At 42.6% G+C, this 17,776-nt stretch overlaps 1 protein-coding gene across 6 annotated transcripts in view; it reads right to left on the minus strand.

The window, feature by feature from the left end:
* Positions 1 to 17,776, minus strand: part of SORT1 (sortilin 1) — an 87,605-nt gene that overhangs the window by 36,043 nt on the left and 33,786 nt on the right. For all 6 annotated transcript variants that reach the window (XM_021921828.1, XM_021921818.1, XM_021921814.1 and 3 more), the window contains 3 exons: positions 7,324 to 7,426; positions 5,989 to 6,153; positions 2,253 to 2,326 (listed from right to left, as the gene is read on the minus strand). In XM_021921828.1, coding sequence (XP_021777520.1) covers positions 2,253 to 2,326; positions 5,989 to 6,153; positions 7,324 to 7,426 — 342 coding nt within the window. The remainder of the gene's footprint in view (positions 1 to 2,252; positions 2,327 to 5,988; positions 6,154 to 7,323; positions 7,427 to 17,776) is intronic.

The raw sequence follows: 17,776 nt of genomic DNA on the forward strand, positions 1-17,776 counted from the left end.
TCTTACTTACACATGACCTACATGTTTTAGTTCCATCAGGAGTGAAACAATTTAACTTAGTTATCTTAAAATTACTTCCGCCTGGTGCAGTGGCTCACGCCCTGTAATCCCAGCACTTTGGGAGGCTGAGGTGAGCAGATCATGAGGTCAGGAGTTTGAGACCCGCTTGGCCAACATGGTGAAACCCCATCTCTACTGCAGGGTGTGGTGGCGCACGCCAGTAATCCCAGCTACTCAGGAGGCTGAGGCAGGAGAATCACTTGAACCTGGGAGGTGGAGACTGCAGTGGGCCGAGACTGCACCACTGCACCCCAACCTGGGCAACAGAGTAAGACACTGTCTCAAAAAAAAAAAAAAAATTACTTCCTTCCTGATAAAACTGTATAAGGTACAAATACAATTCATTAGAATACATAAAATGAAAGCAAATGTGGCATGTGTACCAGAGTGGTGCTATAAAAACCTCATTAAAAAAACATTTCTGGGCCGGGCGCGGTGGCTCAAGCCTGTAATCCCAGCACTTTGGGAGGCCGAGATGGGCGGATCACGAGGTCAGGAGATCGAGACCATGCTGGCTAACACGGTGAAACCCCGTCTCTACTAAAAAATACAAAAAATTAGCCGGGCGAGGTGGCGGGCGCCTGTGGTCCCAGCTACTCGGGAGGCTGAGGCGGGAGAATGGCGTGAACCCAGGAGGCAGAGCTTGCAGTGAGCTGAGATCCGGCCACTGCACTCCAGCCTGGGCGACAGAGCCAGACTCCGTCTCAAAAAAAAAAAAAAAAACATTTCTGGGGCTAGGCATGGTGGCCTATAGCTATAATCCCAGTACTCTGGGAGGTTCTGAGGAGGAAGGATTGCTTGAACACAGAAGTTTGAGACCAGCCTGGGCAACACAGTGAGACCCCCCCCACATCTCCACAAAATAAAAATACAAAAATTAGCTAGGCATGGTGGCACATGCCTGTAGTCCCAACTACTTGGGAGCCTGAGGGAGAAGGATCACTTAAGTCCAGGAGGTGAAGGCTGTGGTAAGCCATGACTGTGCCACTGTACTCTAGCCTGGACAGAAGAGCAATACCCTATATCTCAAGAACAAGGAACATTTCTAGAAAAGGCCTACTTTATTTAAGCAATATATTTAATACTTTAATTAATCTTGGTAGACGCATTTCAAATCTGTATTCTACACTTTCCTGATTCCTCCAGTACAGGAAACTCTTGGTATTGTGGGTCCTGATCATGAACATCAATTGTATCAAACTATAACACAGTGTTCCCATTAGAAGTTACCAACGCAGGTGTACTTTCTTGATCTAGCACTAAAGAATTTCATACTGTTTATTCTCTAAGTTTTTGTCTGTTCTTTTGGAGTAATTCCACCTCCTTCCAGCTCTCAGGCTGTAATTCTAATGCTGTTACGTGCTTATTGCAGCAGTTACATATCCCACCTCTGGAACCAATCTGCTATAAACTGGGATTCACAAATTAGCTGAAATTAGTCAAAGGGAAAGGAGAAAGAGGCTCTAAACAACATTCTGAGCCTAATCAGATTTTGGAGGCATGAAGCCTCTTAATTCAATTCTTGCTTAGCCATCCCCACATTCTCCAAATAAGCCTCCTTTTACAAAAGGAAAAAAACTAAAGCCCAGAAGGGTTGAGCCCCTGACTAGCAGCAGAGTGAGGATAGAACAAAGGTGACGCGACTTCCAAGTTAAGAGCTCCCTCCACTCCATCCTCTTTAAGCAGGCACCCGGAGGGGCAGGGAATCTCTCCGAGAAAAGTGAATGAGTTTTGGTGCGCAATGTGACTTCAGGAGTCTGGAAGCTCTTTCAGCTTTCTTCCTGATTCCTTGCCATGTTCTACATAACTGAAATGGAACTCCAGACAAGAGAGTGTAAATCTGGGCATGGAGAAGTATTTAAATCCCTAAATTAAAGCTATATTTTATTGTATTTTAATTGATGTCACCATTCATAGAGAATAAACCCTGGGCAGGCAGCAGCAACTCAGTCACATGCCTTGTTTTATACTTTATGTTCTAACATTTAAGTGAGACTAAGTCTTCTTTCCCAGCAGAATGAGAAGTTCCTCCAGGTCAAGGCCTGTGTCATAGCCCTCTCTGATATTCCTTATGGCACCCTGAAGAGTACTTGGCACACAGTAAGTGCTCAATATTCATTCATGTGATTTTTGGCAGCACTATCAGGAAAAGGGTTTAGGGCTCTGCACAGATGGAGTCTTCTGTTACTTACCATTTGGCCAAACATACTGCTTTGTGGATTTCTTCCCATTTTCCCCCAAAATTCTTGGACACCCACAGGCCATTCTGAAAGATTATAAATGACTTATCAAAATTCTAGCTTTATCTTGTGCAGTTGCTTGTATGACCTTTAATATTTCATATCCAATCATTCAGGACAGTAAAAACACACACTGAAGCTCCATCAGAGCTGCCCGAGCTCCACAGACGCACACATGGTCTATCTGGGCCCTTTTGGGGTCTTGAAAGTTCAGAATAACAAATGTGTATGAAGTGCCTACTATGTGCCAGGCACTGTACCAGATGTTGCACTGGGGATACAAAGATGAATAAGACACACTCCCTGCTGAGAGAAGGGGCTCACAGTTTAACAAGGGGCATAGATAAGAGGAAAGTTCAACACTATGCAGAGTTATAAAATATGGTCTAGTATAGAAGTGGGGAGAGGAGGAACATCGCATCAGAGATAGTTCCTGAAGAAGACAGCTGCACTGAGTTGTTTTTTTTTTTTTTGAGACGGAGTCTTGCTCTGTCGCCCAGGCTGGAGTGCAGTGGCCGGATCTCAGCTCACTGCAAGCTCCACCTCCTGGGTTTAGGCCATTCTCCTGCCTCAGCCTCTCAAGTAGCTGGGACTACAGGCGCCCACCACCTCACCCGGCTAGTTTTTTGTATTTTTTAGTAGAGATGGGGTTTCATCGTGTTAGCCAGGATGGTCTCGATCTTCTGACCTCGTGATCCGCCCGTCTCGGCCTCCCAAAGTGCTGGGATTACAGGCTTGAGCCACCGTGCCCGGCCTGCACTGAGTTTTAAATGATGAGCAGTGGGACCAAAAGAAGGCAAACAGGGAGATGAGGTGTTGCTGCACAAAGAGAGACTAGTATTAGCAAAGGCAAGGAGGTCATAAACCCTGCAGCGTGTACAGGGAGCTAAAAGCCATCAGACATTACTGGAGTGCAAATTCCAAGGTAAGCAAATGAGGAACTAACGCTAGGCAGAAAGGTGAGGCCAGCTCACAGAGAGCCTTCCTTCTGTGCCATGGTAAGGACTCCAGGGCTTATTGCATATGAGGTGCTCCCAGGAGGAATGTGTGCTAAGCAGGAGGATGACACAGTCCATTTCACTTTTTTAGGTGGAGTACTTGGATGAGAATGGGAAAGACGAATTTCAGAGGGTCCAGACTAGAGGCAGGAAAAGCAGTGAATGACTGCCACATTAGTTCGGTAAGAGCTAATGAGGTCTTGAACACTGGCCATGAGGAACAGGCTCTGCAAGAATTTAGAAGCTAGCATAGTAGAACTGGATGACTTTTCCTCCAGGGCAGGATGAGAGGTAGGGGTATGGGGGATGTGTGTGCGTGTGCGTGCACGTGTAAGTTGGTCACTCTGGTTTTCTGGTTGGGGTATAGGATGCAATGTGATATCATTAACTAGTATAAGGATTAAGGGAAGAAGATCAGGTCTGAGAGAAGAGTAGGGAGGAAGCTCAGTTTTAAATTGATTTAAGGTGCTTGTGGAACATCCAGCTAGAGATATTCAGGGGGCAGCAAGACAGGAATATGATGCATTAGGGGAAAGCCAGGGCTAGAGATAAGTATTTGAAAATCTTATACATTATAGGTGGTGGTAGTTAAATGGTAAGAGTGGAAGAGACTGCTCAGTGAAATGAGGAGTAGGCATTTAAGGGTAGGCTGAAAGGAGGTTAAGGAAGATACTAAGAAGGAATAGCTAGAAAGCTAGAAGAACTAAAAGGAATAATGTCACAGAAGCCAAATAATTAGAGTTCTCAAAAGGAGGAATTGGCCAATAGTTTGAAATGTAGCAGAGACTTAACAAAACCCTGACTGACAACATAACACTGGTAATGTGAGCTTACTGAGCTCGGCCTCAGCGGAGATGGGACAGAGATGTCCTAGTCTAGCTGAAATAAATGTAACTTATTTAGGCAGAATTTATGTTCAGTACTCCTGTACTCTCACCCACCATTCTCCTTTAACTTTTTCTCCCCTGGTAATATATTCACATCCCAGCATTTCTAATTTATCTAATTCTACTTATAAAGACAAGGCAGAATTTGATACCACTTATTTGCACTTTAGTACAAATTGGTCCCTCTTCTCCAGCCCAATTATATGTACTTCAGACTTACCCTTAAATGGAAGACATTTCAGGTACCGAAGCAGATTGTATCTGTCTCTTTCCGAGGATAGTGCTGTTTTAATAACCCTGAGACACTTGGTAAAGGAGATGCGGTAGTCAAAGGGGAGCTCTATGGGCCTGTTCACTCCTAGGGAGGGCTCGTTGCTCCCTTGTAGTGCTTTCAGCTTAAGCTGCTGGAGGCCAATTTCTAGGAATTGTTCTAAGATCTGAAGCTTACTCCCCAGCAAGCTAGTTTCCTTCCCCCAGTCTCCACTGCTAAGCATAACTCTGAGGCCAGACACAGTGGCTCACGCCTGTAATCCCAGCACTTTGGGAGGCCGAGGCAGGCGGATCACCTGAGGTCAGGAGTTCGAGACCAGCCTGGCCAACACGGTGAAACCTTGTCTCTACTACAAATACAAAAAAATTAGCTGGGTGTGGTGGCACATGCCTGTAATCTCAGCTACTCTGGAGGCTGAGGCAGGAGAATCGCTTGTACCCGGGAGGTGGAGGCTGCAGTGAGACCAGATCGCGCCATTGCACTCCAGCCTAGGCAAGAAGAGCAAAACTGTCTCAAAAAGAAGCATAACTCTGGCCCTCCTGGAACCCCCTAGCCTGCCCTCTGCTCAAAAATCTCCCCACAGAAAGCCCAGAATCCAGATCTCTCTTCTAGTGCCCTTCATCCTCCTAGTGTCACCCTTTGCTCAGCCTGACTAGTTCACAGTTATGATCTTGTTTCTGACCCCAAAACAGTTAGTACAGCAATGACTCTCAAACTTTGGTGCTCAGGCTTAGCTGGGGAGCCTGTTAAAGATATTGGCCACCCTACAACAGAAGTCATTGACTTATTATCTCTGGGTTTGGGCAAAGGGATGTGCCTCTTGAACTAGTTCCTCAGGTGTTTCTATCTGATGAGAGAAGGCCATAAAAATGTAAAGTATAATTCTGATTATTACAGTCTAGCAACTCAGCCACTTTGGGCCCTTAACCACAGTAAAGGGAGACTGGTCCTCCAGGAAAGGAGAAGCTGGATGTGTTCCTCAGAGAACTTTCAGAAGAGAAGTGGGAGGGTTAGGAAAACACACTGGTTTCTGGAGAAAGTATAGGAATGTGGTAGGGAGCGCAGGGATTTAAGACTTTGGATATTTATACATGAGTGCCAACGACAGAAACCAGTATGTTTTATAAACTGATGACCTAACAAAAAAGAAAAAAAATTAGAAAGATGTTGTCTGATCACAGAAAAGGAACAATGACAACATCAGGAGTTTGACAATTTATGCTTGTCCCTTGTAGCACAAGAATGGTTAAATTAAACTGTTTTCTAGTTCATTACTGCAATACCATACATTTAGTCACTTAAAAAAATTACAATGACAACTAGGCATCATACTTACCTGGAATAGATAGCACATGGAAATTGTGTCCTTTACCAAATAGGAAAAATCGTTAAAAAAAATACAAACTTCATGCCATAAGGAGATTCTAGAAAGAAGTCCAATATTGAAAGCATTTCCTAAAGGATCCTTCTAAGACAGTACATTTGAGACTCTAAAATGCAAAAGACAAACCATGTTCCTCAACTGGACTTACTTCAGTGCTGAGAGCTAAAAGATAGTCAGAATTCTGAGGGCTATACATCATCTGAGTGAGGGGATGAAAAGGGAGATCTGTTTGCACAAAGTTCTTCGCAAAATCTGATGATCTGAAGATTCTTCCTCCACGACTTCCTCCAGACACCTCTGCTGTTAATACCACCTGACAGGAAGAGGAAAGATCTGATTCAGGGTATGATACTATCTATGCAAGCACACGAGTTCGTACACCATTTTCACCAGACATTAGTTAAGAAATCTTAGTTCTAGAAGTAAGAAGAGTTACAAAAACCGATTAGTTGCTCCACTCTACTCCTTGGGTCTTATTCTTATCAAAAAATAACTCCCTGAACTGAGCTGGGACATCGTATCTGTGGGTTTAAGCCTTGATTAGGCTGAATAACTGAGATTAGTTTTCCAAAAGACTAAAATGTTGTCATAGGGTATATACATTGGAACGTTAAGCAACTGCTGCGTAATTATTAAGGGCTTTGGTGCACCTTGGGCAGGGAACAAAAAAAATAAATCTGTGTGCTCAGAGTTCCATTCTTTTTTTTTTTTGAGATGGAGTCTCGCTCTGTCGCCCAGGCTGGAGTGCAGTGGTGCAATCTCCGCTCACTGCAAGCTCCGCCGCCTCCCGGGTTCACGCCATTCTCCTGCCTCAGCTTCCCTAGAAGCTGGGACTACAGGCGCCTGCCACCACGCCCGGCTAATTCTTTTGTATTTCAGTAGAGACGGGGTTTCACCGTGTTCGCCAGGATGGTCTCGATCTCTTGACCTCGTGATCCGCCCGCCTCGGCCTTCCAAAGTGCTGGAATTACAGGCGTGAGCCACAGCGCCTGGCAAGAGTTCCATTCTTATACGACTGATATTAAATTGTGTTTAAGGCAGGCACAGTGGCTCAAGCCTGTAATCCCAGCACTTCAGGGGGCCGAGGTGGGCGGATCGCTTGAGTCCAGGAGTTCAAGATCAGCCTGGGCAACATAGCAAAACCCTGTCTCTACAAAAAAAAAAAAAAAAAAAAAAAAATTACCCGGGAGTGGTGACAAGAGCCTGTAGTCTCAGCTACTCAAGTGACTGAGGTGGGAGGATCCCTTGAGCCTAGAAGGTCAAGACTGCAGTGAGCTGTGATGGTACCACTGCACTCCAGCCTGAGGGACAGAGTGAGACCTTGTCTTAAAAAAAAAAAAAAGTGTTTAATTTTAAAATACAAATATAGCAATACTAAACTAAAATACATTATTGTGAATCACTGGACCATGCCAATATAATATCTGACAGCTCTGCATGTGGTATCAAGCACAAGCTTTATGTATACAAGAATGAGTCTCACCTTTCCAGAGTTCTCAGGACCAATAGCCATGCCAAATTCTGTCCGAATAAAGGTGTTATTGATGAGATTTGTAATATCCTTAAAGTTCTTCCCATAATCCTCACTGAGAGGAAGAAAAAAAGGGCAAATTTAGGGTACAGTGGTCATGGATATTACTGAGTTCCTACTCAGCTTTCATTCTCCCTTCCCACCAACCATACTGAGAGACTCGGCTCACCCTCAACAGTCACATTCCTAGCTCCAGAGGTGCCCTGGTGAGGCCAAAGAACATTCCACCCCGCCTCACCAGTGACGGGGGTTCAGGAATTGGGGAGTGACTTAGGATGAGCCAATGGGAGACAAAAGCGGGGGGAAATTTGGGGTCTTCTAGGAAGCACACTGCCTCCCACTTACGACAGCCACCTGATAAAATGGTCTATATTCCTTCAGACTAACAGTTCTCAATCAGGGTGTTTTTGTCCCCCAAGAAACTTTTGGTAATGTCTGCAGACTTTTTTTTGTTTCTTTCTTTGAGACAAGATCACACTCTGTTACCCAGGCTGGAGTTCAGTGGTGCAATCTCAGCTCAGTGGTGCAATTCCCAGGCTCAAGCGATTCTCCAGCCTCAGCCTCCCGAGTAGCTGGAATTACAGGTCTGTGTCACCACGCCTGGTTAATTTTTGTATTTTAAGTAGAGACGGGGTTTCACCACATTGCCCAGGCTGGTCTCGAACTCCCGAGCTCAAAGCGATCTGCCCGCCTTGGCCTCCCAAAGTGCTGGGATTATAGACATGAGCCCCCGCACCCGGTCCTGGAGACATTTTTGATTATCACAACGCAGGGCTGAGGCGCTACTGGCATTAAGTGGGTAGTGGCCAGCGATGTTGCCAAACATCCTACAAGGCACAGGACAGTCCCACAATAATAAAGAATTACCTGGCCCCAAAAGTCAAGAGTAGTAAGGTTGAGAAACCCCAATGATGCAGTATACGAACACACAGTAAAAAGACTGCTATGGTTATTCTGTCCCAGTGGGAGCACAGAGAAGGTAATTTCAGAATTCCTGAGAAGTAGAGCCTATGACACTGAATTGACCTGAAGCCTGACATTCCTCTGTACTTAGTTACAGAATAAACTATTCCCTTATTATTCCAGTTAGTTTAAGGTAAGATCTATGCAAAGTACAGCCAAAGGCTTCTAACTAATCTATTAATCCACAGCACTTATGATAAAGCTGTAAGTGAAGCTGTACCAAGTTCTTGAAGTTTTCCCCCCTAGAAGTTACCATCCTTAGGCACAAGTCTCTAAGGCACTCAGTACATGAAATACACCTAGGAAAAACAAACAAACTTAATCTCAACTTTCAGGGTTTCAAAACTTTTTCCAAAAGTTCATTCCAACAATATCTTTGAGAAGTATCTGAATCCGTGTTTAGATTCTGGGAAATAAAAGCAAAAATTCCATAGCTGTCTAACACTGACAGGTTTAATACTATGTATAGCTCTCTTACACAATACACAATGCTAAATCTTAATGTTCATTAAAGTATCCATCAATGAAGACAGCTGTGCACTGCAAATTTTCGCACACAGATAAATGTAATCTGCAGTGGTCTTCAATGATAGAATATAGCTACATGTTGCATGAAGATGCTTTGGTCACCAACGGACTATTTATACGATGGTGAGTCCAGAAGATTATGATACCATATTGTTACCATGCCTTTTCTGTTTAGATATACAAATACTTAGCACTGTGTTATAGCTGCCTACAGTATTCAGTACGGTAACATGCTCTACGGGTTTGTTGCCTAGGAACCACAGGTTATACCACATAGCTGCGGTGTGTAGTAGGCTATACTGTCTAGGTATGAGTAAGTACACTCTGCGATGTTTGCACAATAAAGAAATCACCTAATGATGCACTTCACAGAATGTATCCCCATCAATAAGTGAAGCCTGAATATACATGATGTAAATGATGTTATAGGTTTTGGTAGCGGCCTCAACAAATAAAGAATTGCAAAACCATGAGTGATGTAAGGGGCTGAAGTGAACATCTTGTCCAACTCCCTCATGTCACAGATGAGGAGTTGCAAGGGAAGGCAATTTATCAAAAGTCAACTAGTTAATTAAGGGCAAAATTGAAACTATAGTCCAATTCTCTGAACCGTTAGCCCTAAACTAGAGATAACTTTTAATTATCTGTGAGGATTTTTTCCCTTACAAACTGGGACCTTCCTCTATCTTGCTGGGGGCTTATGACCTGGCAGAAGAGATCAGCTAAGAGAAAGTTGGAGACAGAAGGGAAGTATCCATGTGGGTATGTAGAGGTCCCTGATAATATGCTTAAACAACTATATATGTCTAAGTTGTCTGAATGACTTTATCCTTCCTTAAGTACATACACACACGTAGAAAATTCCTAGATAAATGAAATAGCATTGGGCACCACCCAACAAAGTCCTATATTACCCTTCCTTTGGCTTTGGAGTAGATCAGCTCTTACCTTCCTGACAGCTGGCCAAGAGATGTGCATAAACAATTCCCAGCTCTACAGTGCATATATCATCAACAGCCCTGGAAACCTTCCAAAGGGGTTGAAGCAGCCTGATTAAGACTAGTTTACAAATCGGTACTCCTTCATGACATCCCCAGAGAATCTCCACAAACCTGTTGGCAAGCCTGCTTGCTTTTTAAGAACTTGGCACAACAAACACATCCCTGCCCTTCAAAAAAAGAAACCAGCATGAGCAAAACAAAAGATCACCTGCTACAGCACTCTAGTACTTTAGTCAGTTAAATAAATGGAGAAAATGAACTAGTATCAACCTGCTAGGACTTAAGTAGAGCACTAGCAAGGCCACTTTGGGCCCAGGGGTATATTTTATTAACACAATACTTTATTTAAATATAGCTTTATTTTCTATTAGCATACATATCACGAAGATATGTATGGTCTCAAACTCCCGGCCTCAAGCAATCCTCCCACCTCGGCCTCCCAAAGTGCTAAGATTACAGGCTGATCCTAGCACTTTATTTTCTATCAGCATACATCATAAAGAGGAAATCAATGAAGCAACTTTGATAAATAAATCTAATTTTCAAATTCCATATGATAATTAATGCAGTTAGGCACAGCTGTCAAATGATAGGTAAACAATTAAAACCCTGTGAAACCAACTGCTTTAGAAACAAGTCTTTTTGGCTGGGTGCGGTGGCTCACGCCTGTAATCCCAGCACTTTGGGAGGCCGAGGCGGGTGGATCACGAGGTCAGGAGTTCAACACCAGCCTGGCCAAGATGGTGAAACTCCGTCTCTACTAAAAATACAAAAATTAGCCAGGCATGGTGGCACGTGCCTGTAATCCCTGCTACTCAGGAGGCCGAGGCAGAGAATTGCTTGACTCCGGGAGGCGGAGGTTGCAGTGAGCCGAGATCATGCCATTGCACTCCAGCCTGGGCGACAGAGCGAGACTCCATCTCAAAAAATAAATAAATAAATAAATAAAAAGAAACAAGTCTTTTAAACAACAATTCTATGCATCAACACTAATGTCCACTTTCTGGTTACTAAAAATAAATGATCATGGCCGGGCGCGGTGGCTCACGCCTGTAATCCCAGCACTTTGGGAGGCCGAGGCGGGTGGATCACCTGAGGTCAGGAGATCAAGACCATCCTGGCTATACAGGTAAAACCCGGTCTCTACTAAAAATATAAAAATGTAGCCAGGCGCGGTGGCAGGCGCCTGTAGTCCCAGCTACTTGGGAGGCTGAAGCAGGAGAATGGCCTGAACCCGGGAGGCGGAGCTTGCAGTGAGCAGAGACTGCACCACTGCACTCAAGCCTGGGCGACAGAGCGAGACTCCATCTCAAAAAAAAAATAAAAATAAATGATCATTTTTGCATATATCCATGGTGTAAACACGAACGTTTATAACTCAAGACAATAATGCTAAAATACAAATATAGTTGGAATACAGCTTATTTTAGCTTGGGCTGCTAGCAGAGAATATTATAAACTGGGTGGCTTATAAACAGCAGGAATTCATTTCTCACAGTTCTGGAGGCTAAGAAGTCCAAGATGAAGGTGCCAGCAGATGTGCTGTCTGGTGAGGGTCTGCTTCCTGCTTCACAGATTGCCCTCTTGTCACTGTAACCGTACATGACAGAGAGGACAAGGGAGCTCTCGGGGGTCTCTCTTAAAAGGGGACTAAACCCACTGGTGAAGGTTCTGCCCTTATGACCTAATCACTTACCACAGGTCCCACCTCCTAATACCATCGCACTTGGGGTTAAAATTTCAACATATGAGTTCAGAGGGAACACAAACATTCAGTATACAGCATCCTGACACCCCCACCCCGCCCCTCCACTCCATTCCTCCAAACTCATGTCCTTCTCACACGCAAAATACATTCGTTACATCCCAACAACCTCAAAAGTCTTTTTATTTTATTTTATTTTTTTGAGACAGAGTTTCGCTCTTGTTACCTGGGCTGGAGTGCAAAGGCAGGATCTCAGCTCACTGCAACCTCCGCCTCCCAGGTTCAAGCGGTTCTCCTGCCTCAGCCTCCCAAGTAGCTGGGATTAAAGGCATGGGCCACCACACCTAGCTAATTCTTGTATTTTCAGTAGAGACAGGGTTTCTCCATGTTGGCCAGGCTGGTCTCAAACTCCTGACCTCAGATGATCCGCCCTCCTCGGCCTCCCAAAGTGCTGGGATTATAGGCGTGAGTTACTGCATCCAGCCTAAAAGTCTTAACTTGTTCCAGCATCAATTCTAAAGTCTAAAATCGAAAGTGTCATCTAAATATCATCTATACCAGACAAAGGTGAGACTGAAGGTATGATTCATCCTGAAGCAAACTGCCCTTCAGTTGTACAGTTTGTATTTTTGTATATTAGCCTCCCAAAGGCTAATTTTTGTATTTTTAGTAGAGACAGGGTTTCACCATCTTGGCCAGGCTGGTGTTGAACTCCTGACCCGTGAAACTTGTGAAACCAAACAAGTTATGCACTTCCAAAATACAATGGTGGGACGGGCACAGTATAGACATTTCCATTCCAAAAAACGGAAATGGGAAAGATGAAAGGGGATTCCAACAAAGTCTAAAATACAGGCAAACTTCATGATATATATTTATTTAGTTATTTTTAAAGAGTAGGTCTTAAGGCTGGGCATCCTACCACCTCGGCCTCCCAAAGTGCTAAGATCATGCCTGTAATCCTAGCACTTTGGGAGGCTGAGGTGGGAGGACTGCTTGAGGCCAGGAGTTTGAGACCAGCCTGGGCGACATGGTGAAACCCCATCTCTATAAAATACACAAAAATTAGCTGAGCATGGTGATTTCCAGCCTGTAGTCCCAGCCGCTCGGGAGGCTGAGGCAGGAGGATCACTTGAGCCCAGGAGGTCGAAGCTACAATGAGCCAAGATCATGCCACTGCACTCCAGCCTGGGCAACAGTGCAAGACCCTGTGTCAAAACTAAGTAAATAGAGGGTCTTGCTCTGCCACCCAGGTTGGGGTGCAATGACGTGATCATAGCTCACTACAGCCTAGAACTCCTGAGCTCAAGCAATTCTTCTGCCTTAGCCTCCCAAGTAGCTAGGACTATAGTCATGTGCCACCGCACCCAAGTTTTTTTTTTTTTTGGCAGAGATGGGTCTCACTATGTTGCCCAGCTGGTCTCAAACTCCTAGCCCCAAGCAATCCTCCCACCTTAGCCTCCCAAAGTGCTGGGATTATAAGCATGAGCCACTTCTCCCGGCCTAGATATTAAAGCTTGAAAACAATTCTCTTTGGCTCTAACCTGGGTCCTACAGGTCCAATGTTGGGGAGGGGGTCCCTCCTCTTCCCAGACATGTTGGGATTGTGGTCTTGCTCTGCAGCCTTGCCAGAAAGTGGGTAGGCCCCCAAGGATCTGGGTGGCCTTTCTTCCATGGCTTTGGGTGATGGTCCCTCCTTTTGAAATTGAGGAGGCAGCCTTGGAGATCCCTGAACTGCCTTGTCTTAAAGAAGAGCGCACATACGCAATCGAATAGCTCTGTGGTCCTTAAAATCTGAAAGCCTTTCCTCATTGGGTTCAAACTGGCAGTTTTCCTGTTGGGGTAACTGATTTAAATTCTTAGTTCACACCCATGCCAATCTCTTTATCAAATGGTCACTTGGCCACATCCTAATTATTCTCAGTTTGTGCAATTTAGATGGACTGAGAATTTTCCAAATATTTAAGTACTGCTTTCTTCTTGCTTAATAATTCTGTCCTTGAGTCATTTCTCTGTTCCCACATTTTACTACCAGCAGTCAGGAGGAACCAAGCTGCAACTTCAACATTTTACTTAGATATTGTTTTAGCTAAATACGCAATTTCATTGCTTGCAAGTTGTACTTTCCACAAAACACTAGAACATGAACACAATTTGGCCAAGTTCTCTGCCACTTTATAAAAACAAGCATTGTTTTTTCTCTATTGTCCAATAACATGTTCCTCATTTCTGCCAGAAACCTCATCATAATGGCCTTTGTGGTCCACATTTTAATGAATATTCTACCATGGATTACTTAGGTATTCTCTAAGATGGAAGCTTTCTCTATAGCTCTCCTCTTTTCTTTCTGAGCCTTCACCGGAATCGTCTTTAAGTTTCATTAACAGCTATGTAGGCTTTTTCAAGCATGCACCTCAAAACTCTTTCTGCTTCTACCTATTTTCTTTTGTTCATTTTGCCATGATTAAGCCACCATAAATTATAACATAAAAGTAACAAGGATGATGGCAAACTCTTAAAAATATTATTGTTTTGTAGTTTTTACTAATTGAGAAAGCTTATATAATCTTCATTATGCATGGATTCTATATTTGTAAATTTGTTTACCTTCTTAAATTTATTTGTAACCCCCAAATCAATACTCATGGTGCCTTGCTAGTCATTTACAGACATTTACAGAGCAGCAAAAATGTGAGTCACCCAGTGTACCCATTCCCAGCTGAGATCAAACAAGCTGATTTGTGTTCAGTTCTAACACTATAAACAAGTGTCCTTTTCACGGTCTATTTAGTGCTAGGTTTTTGCATGTTCATGCTTTTTTTGGGGTACTTTTTCTATCTAAATGGCCTCCAAGTGCAGTGTCAACATGCTGTTGAGTGTTCCTAAACGCAAGAAGGCTTTGATGTGCCTCATGGAGGAAATATGAGTATACAAGACAAGCTTTGTTTGGGCAAGAGTTGTAGTGCTATTGGCCATGAATTCAGTGTTAATGAATCAATAATACACATTAAATAAGGTATCTTTAAACAGAAACACACATAAAACAAAGTTATGTATTGATCATTTGATGAAAGTGAGTGCTGTGCCCAGAAGTTTGCATAAACCTAACCCTATATGTCCCCCTAGGAGCAATGGTTCACTATTAACTAATTCAGTATTCATGACAACTTTACAGAACATAACTATCACTAATAATGACAACCAACTGTACTGAAATTTCCAGGTAAAAGATCAATAGGGAGAATGTAGTTTATTAAAACGTATCAAAAGAATCATGGACCTGAAACTACTGCTGGGTAAAATTGGCAAGATTTGAATTCATAATAAACTTAATTCCCAATATTTCAGTCTCTTTTTTCCCCACTACCTGATATTACCTTGTGTTTTTATTTAAATATTTTGTATTTTATCATTATTGGGAAAGGATACACGTTTTCTGTAGAAATTTTGAAACTACAAGTGGGAAAATAAAGAGAGTAAGATATTGTAAATAAAATCACAGAACTTTTAATCAGAAGGAACATGAATATGTATTTGGGGGTCTTCATCTTACTCTGATTGACAACTTGACGTGTATAAAAGTGAAGTTGTATTAAAGGTAAAATGCCAGCATCACATTTTAGTATACTTTTTCTTTAAAAAAAAAAAAAGCAAGAAAATATATGTTGTAAATGGAATTTATGCCAACCTTGTAACTGAAATATGCAGTCATTGTTAACAATCTACTGCAGCGAAAACTGAACTCAGCATATCATAAAAAAGGTTGTTACACAAGATGCCTTGAAGACGCTGGTTTACTGCACTAGCAGCACTTTGCATTGTATACCTTTAAGTTATCCTTTTTTAAAAATCTCAATCCCAGCACTTTGGGAGGCCGAGGCGGGCGGATCACGAGGTCAGGAGATCAAGACCATCCTGGCTAACACAGTGAAACCCCGTCTCTACTAAAAATAAAAAAAAAAATTAGATGGGCATGGTGGCAGGTGCCTGTAGTCCCAGCTACTTGGGAGGCTGAGGCAGGAGAATGGCATGAACCCGGGAGGTGGAGCTTGCAGTGAGCCAAGATCGCACCACTGCACTCCAGCCTGGGCAACAGAGCGAGACTCCATCTCAACAACAACAACAATAACAAAAACTCAAGTAACATCCTGAAAAACTTACATTGACTATGTAATATATTTTAATGCAAAACCTCTTATAGATTTCCCTATTAATTCCCAAAATTTGAGCAACTCTCAATAGGAAATTAAAACCAGAAATAAAATAGCCCAGCAGTCTTTGTGATATTAATAATTAGGTATACAATATTGGTGTAGAACAATGCCTACATTTGCTTCACTAAGTAAATTATACAATGAAAAGCTGGACTTAAGACATCATAAAACAAAAAGATGGAAAATATCTGTTAGTCACCAAAAATCAAATTATCATCTTAATTGTAGCTAGTTTATTTCTTCAACCTCATATGTGCGAGACAAACATACTTTATAATCCATTATACAAACTAATATTCCTTATAAGAAAATCAAAATTAATACTATATAAACACGGTTCCTTTAAATGGAAAATACATATATGTGTGTGTATACATGTACACACAAACATATGTATACACACACATATATTTGTGTACATATACATATATATAATCTGCCAAATCCTTCAATAATTCTTTTTCACAGCTTAAAGACAGAAGTATACTCCCTCTAACTCTGCATATCAACAGGGACAACCTCCTTCTATTCTTGTGAGACTTCATGCTGTAATACACAGAGCAGGTGGCATGTGATTTGCTGTTTTTTATTTGAAATCCAAATGAACCTTTAACCATATAAGATTTAGTACGCAAAGATAGTCTAATGAATAATATAATCATCAATGCTGTGAAAAACAGAAAAGTCCTCAGAGTGGGTTCAGTGGGCTTTTAGTGGTAATTGGGCAACTTCAACATACTCAAGACCCATTTTGATCAAACTGCGTCTTTCACTTTCTCATTTCGGAAACAACAGTTGCCTCTTGGTTGGCATGTTCAACATGGTTGACTTGGTTGGCCAGTCACTTTAGGCCAGGCCAGCCCAGTTGGAAAGGCAACAAGGCATATTTACAGTTTCTGCCTAAACTCTGGGAGCAGGTACAGAGTCAGTTGCCACTTTGTGGCAAGGAAGAGATAATTAATATTCAAAGTCAATGTGGTTAAAAAAAAAAAAAGAAACAAAAAACTGCTGGGTAATATGAAAAAAATGTTACCCTGGTAATATTATACTATATCAGAAACAAATAGAATTGCACTCTAGTAAAGTATATGTCAGGAAAGCGGGGTTTTTCACAAGACTAGACAAAAACAGGCTGAAAAAAGGCTGAGTCTGATGGTGGTGGTATTTAAACAGTGACATGGCAGTATCGGTTCTCGTTTTGGTTTCGATTGTCTTAAGTTGTTGAGGCATTAGGTATAGAAAATAATTCAATCTGGAGAAAGAGGCATTTAACAAACAGCCTTTAAAACATGCTGACATCCATCAGAGCGGAGGTTTTCCTTTGCTACTAAAAAGTGAATTGGAAATAAACATCCCCTATCACACAAATGTGTATTATATTTACCACAGTAGCATTAGTTACGTGAAAAAAACAGCTACAAGCTAACTGTCCAATGGAACAATGATAAATTATGTCAATCTAAAAAAATGAGGGGTTACTAGCAGAGTTAAGGTATGAGTACTGACCAATCAGCATGGATGTAGGTCATAATGCCAGGTGTTACTAACATTTGCATGTTGGCAGGGGCTAGGGGGTGCAGTGTGCATTTGTAGAAGATGTGGAGGCATCTGGGGGCAGGCAATCACTTTTTAGCAACTGGTGTGGAAGGCTTCAAATTCATTTTAACAACTGGTACAGCAATGCCAGTACCTGCTGGCTACATGCCATCCCTGGTCATTGGCATGGCAGCAGCTAACAGCACCCAAGCTATTCCTCCATGCCAGGCACTGCAAAGCATACCTCACAACAGCTCTGAGGTGGGCATTATTACTGTCCTTTTACAGATGATAAAAAAGACTTAGGAGGTTAAATGCCTTTCCCAAGTTCATTCTGTTTGCAATGACAGTGCTGTGATTCAATCCTAAGCCTACTTGCCAACAAAGCTTGGCAACATTTTGCTATTCCACGTTGCCTCCCAATACTCTACAACTATATGATACAACATTAAAGGGGA

The sequence above is a fragment of the Papio anubis genome, chromosome 1 (assembly GCF_008728515.1).
Source record: "Papio anubis isolate 15944 chromosome 1, Panubis1.0, whole genome shotgun sequence".
NCBI classification, from domain to species: Eukaryota; Metazoa; Chordata; class Mammalia; order Primates; family Cercopithecidae; genus Papio; species Papio anubis.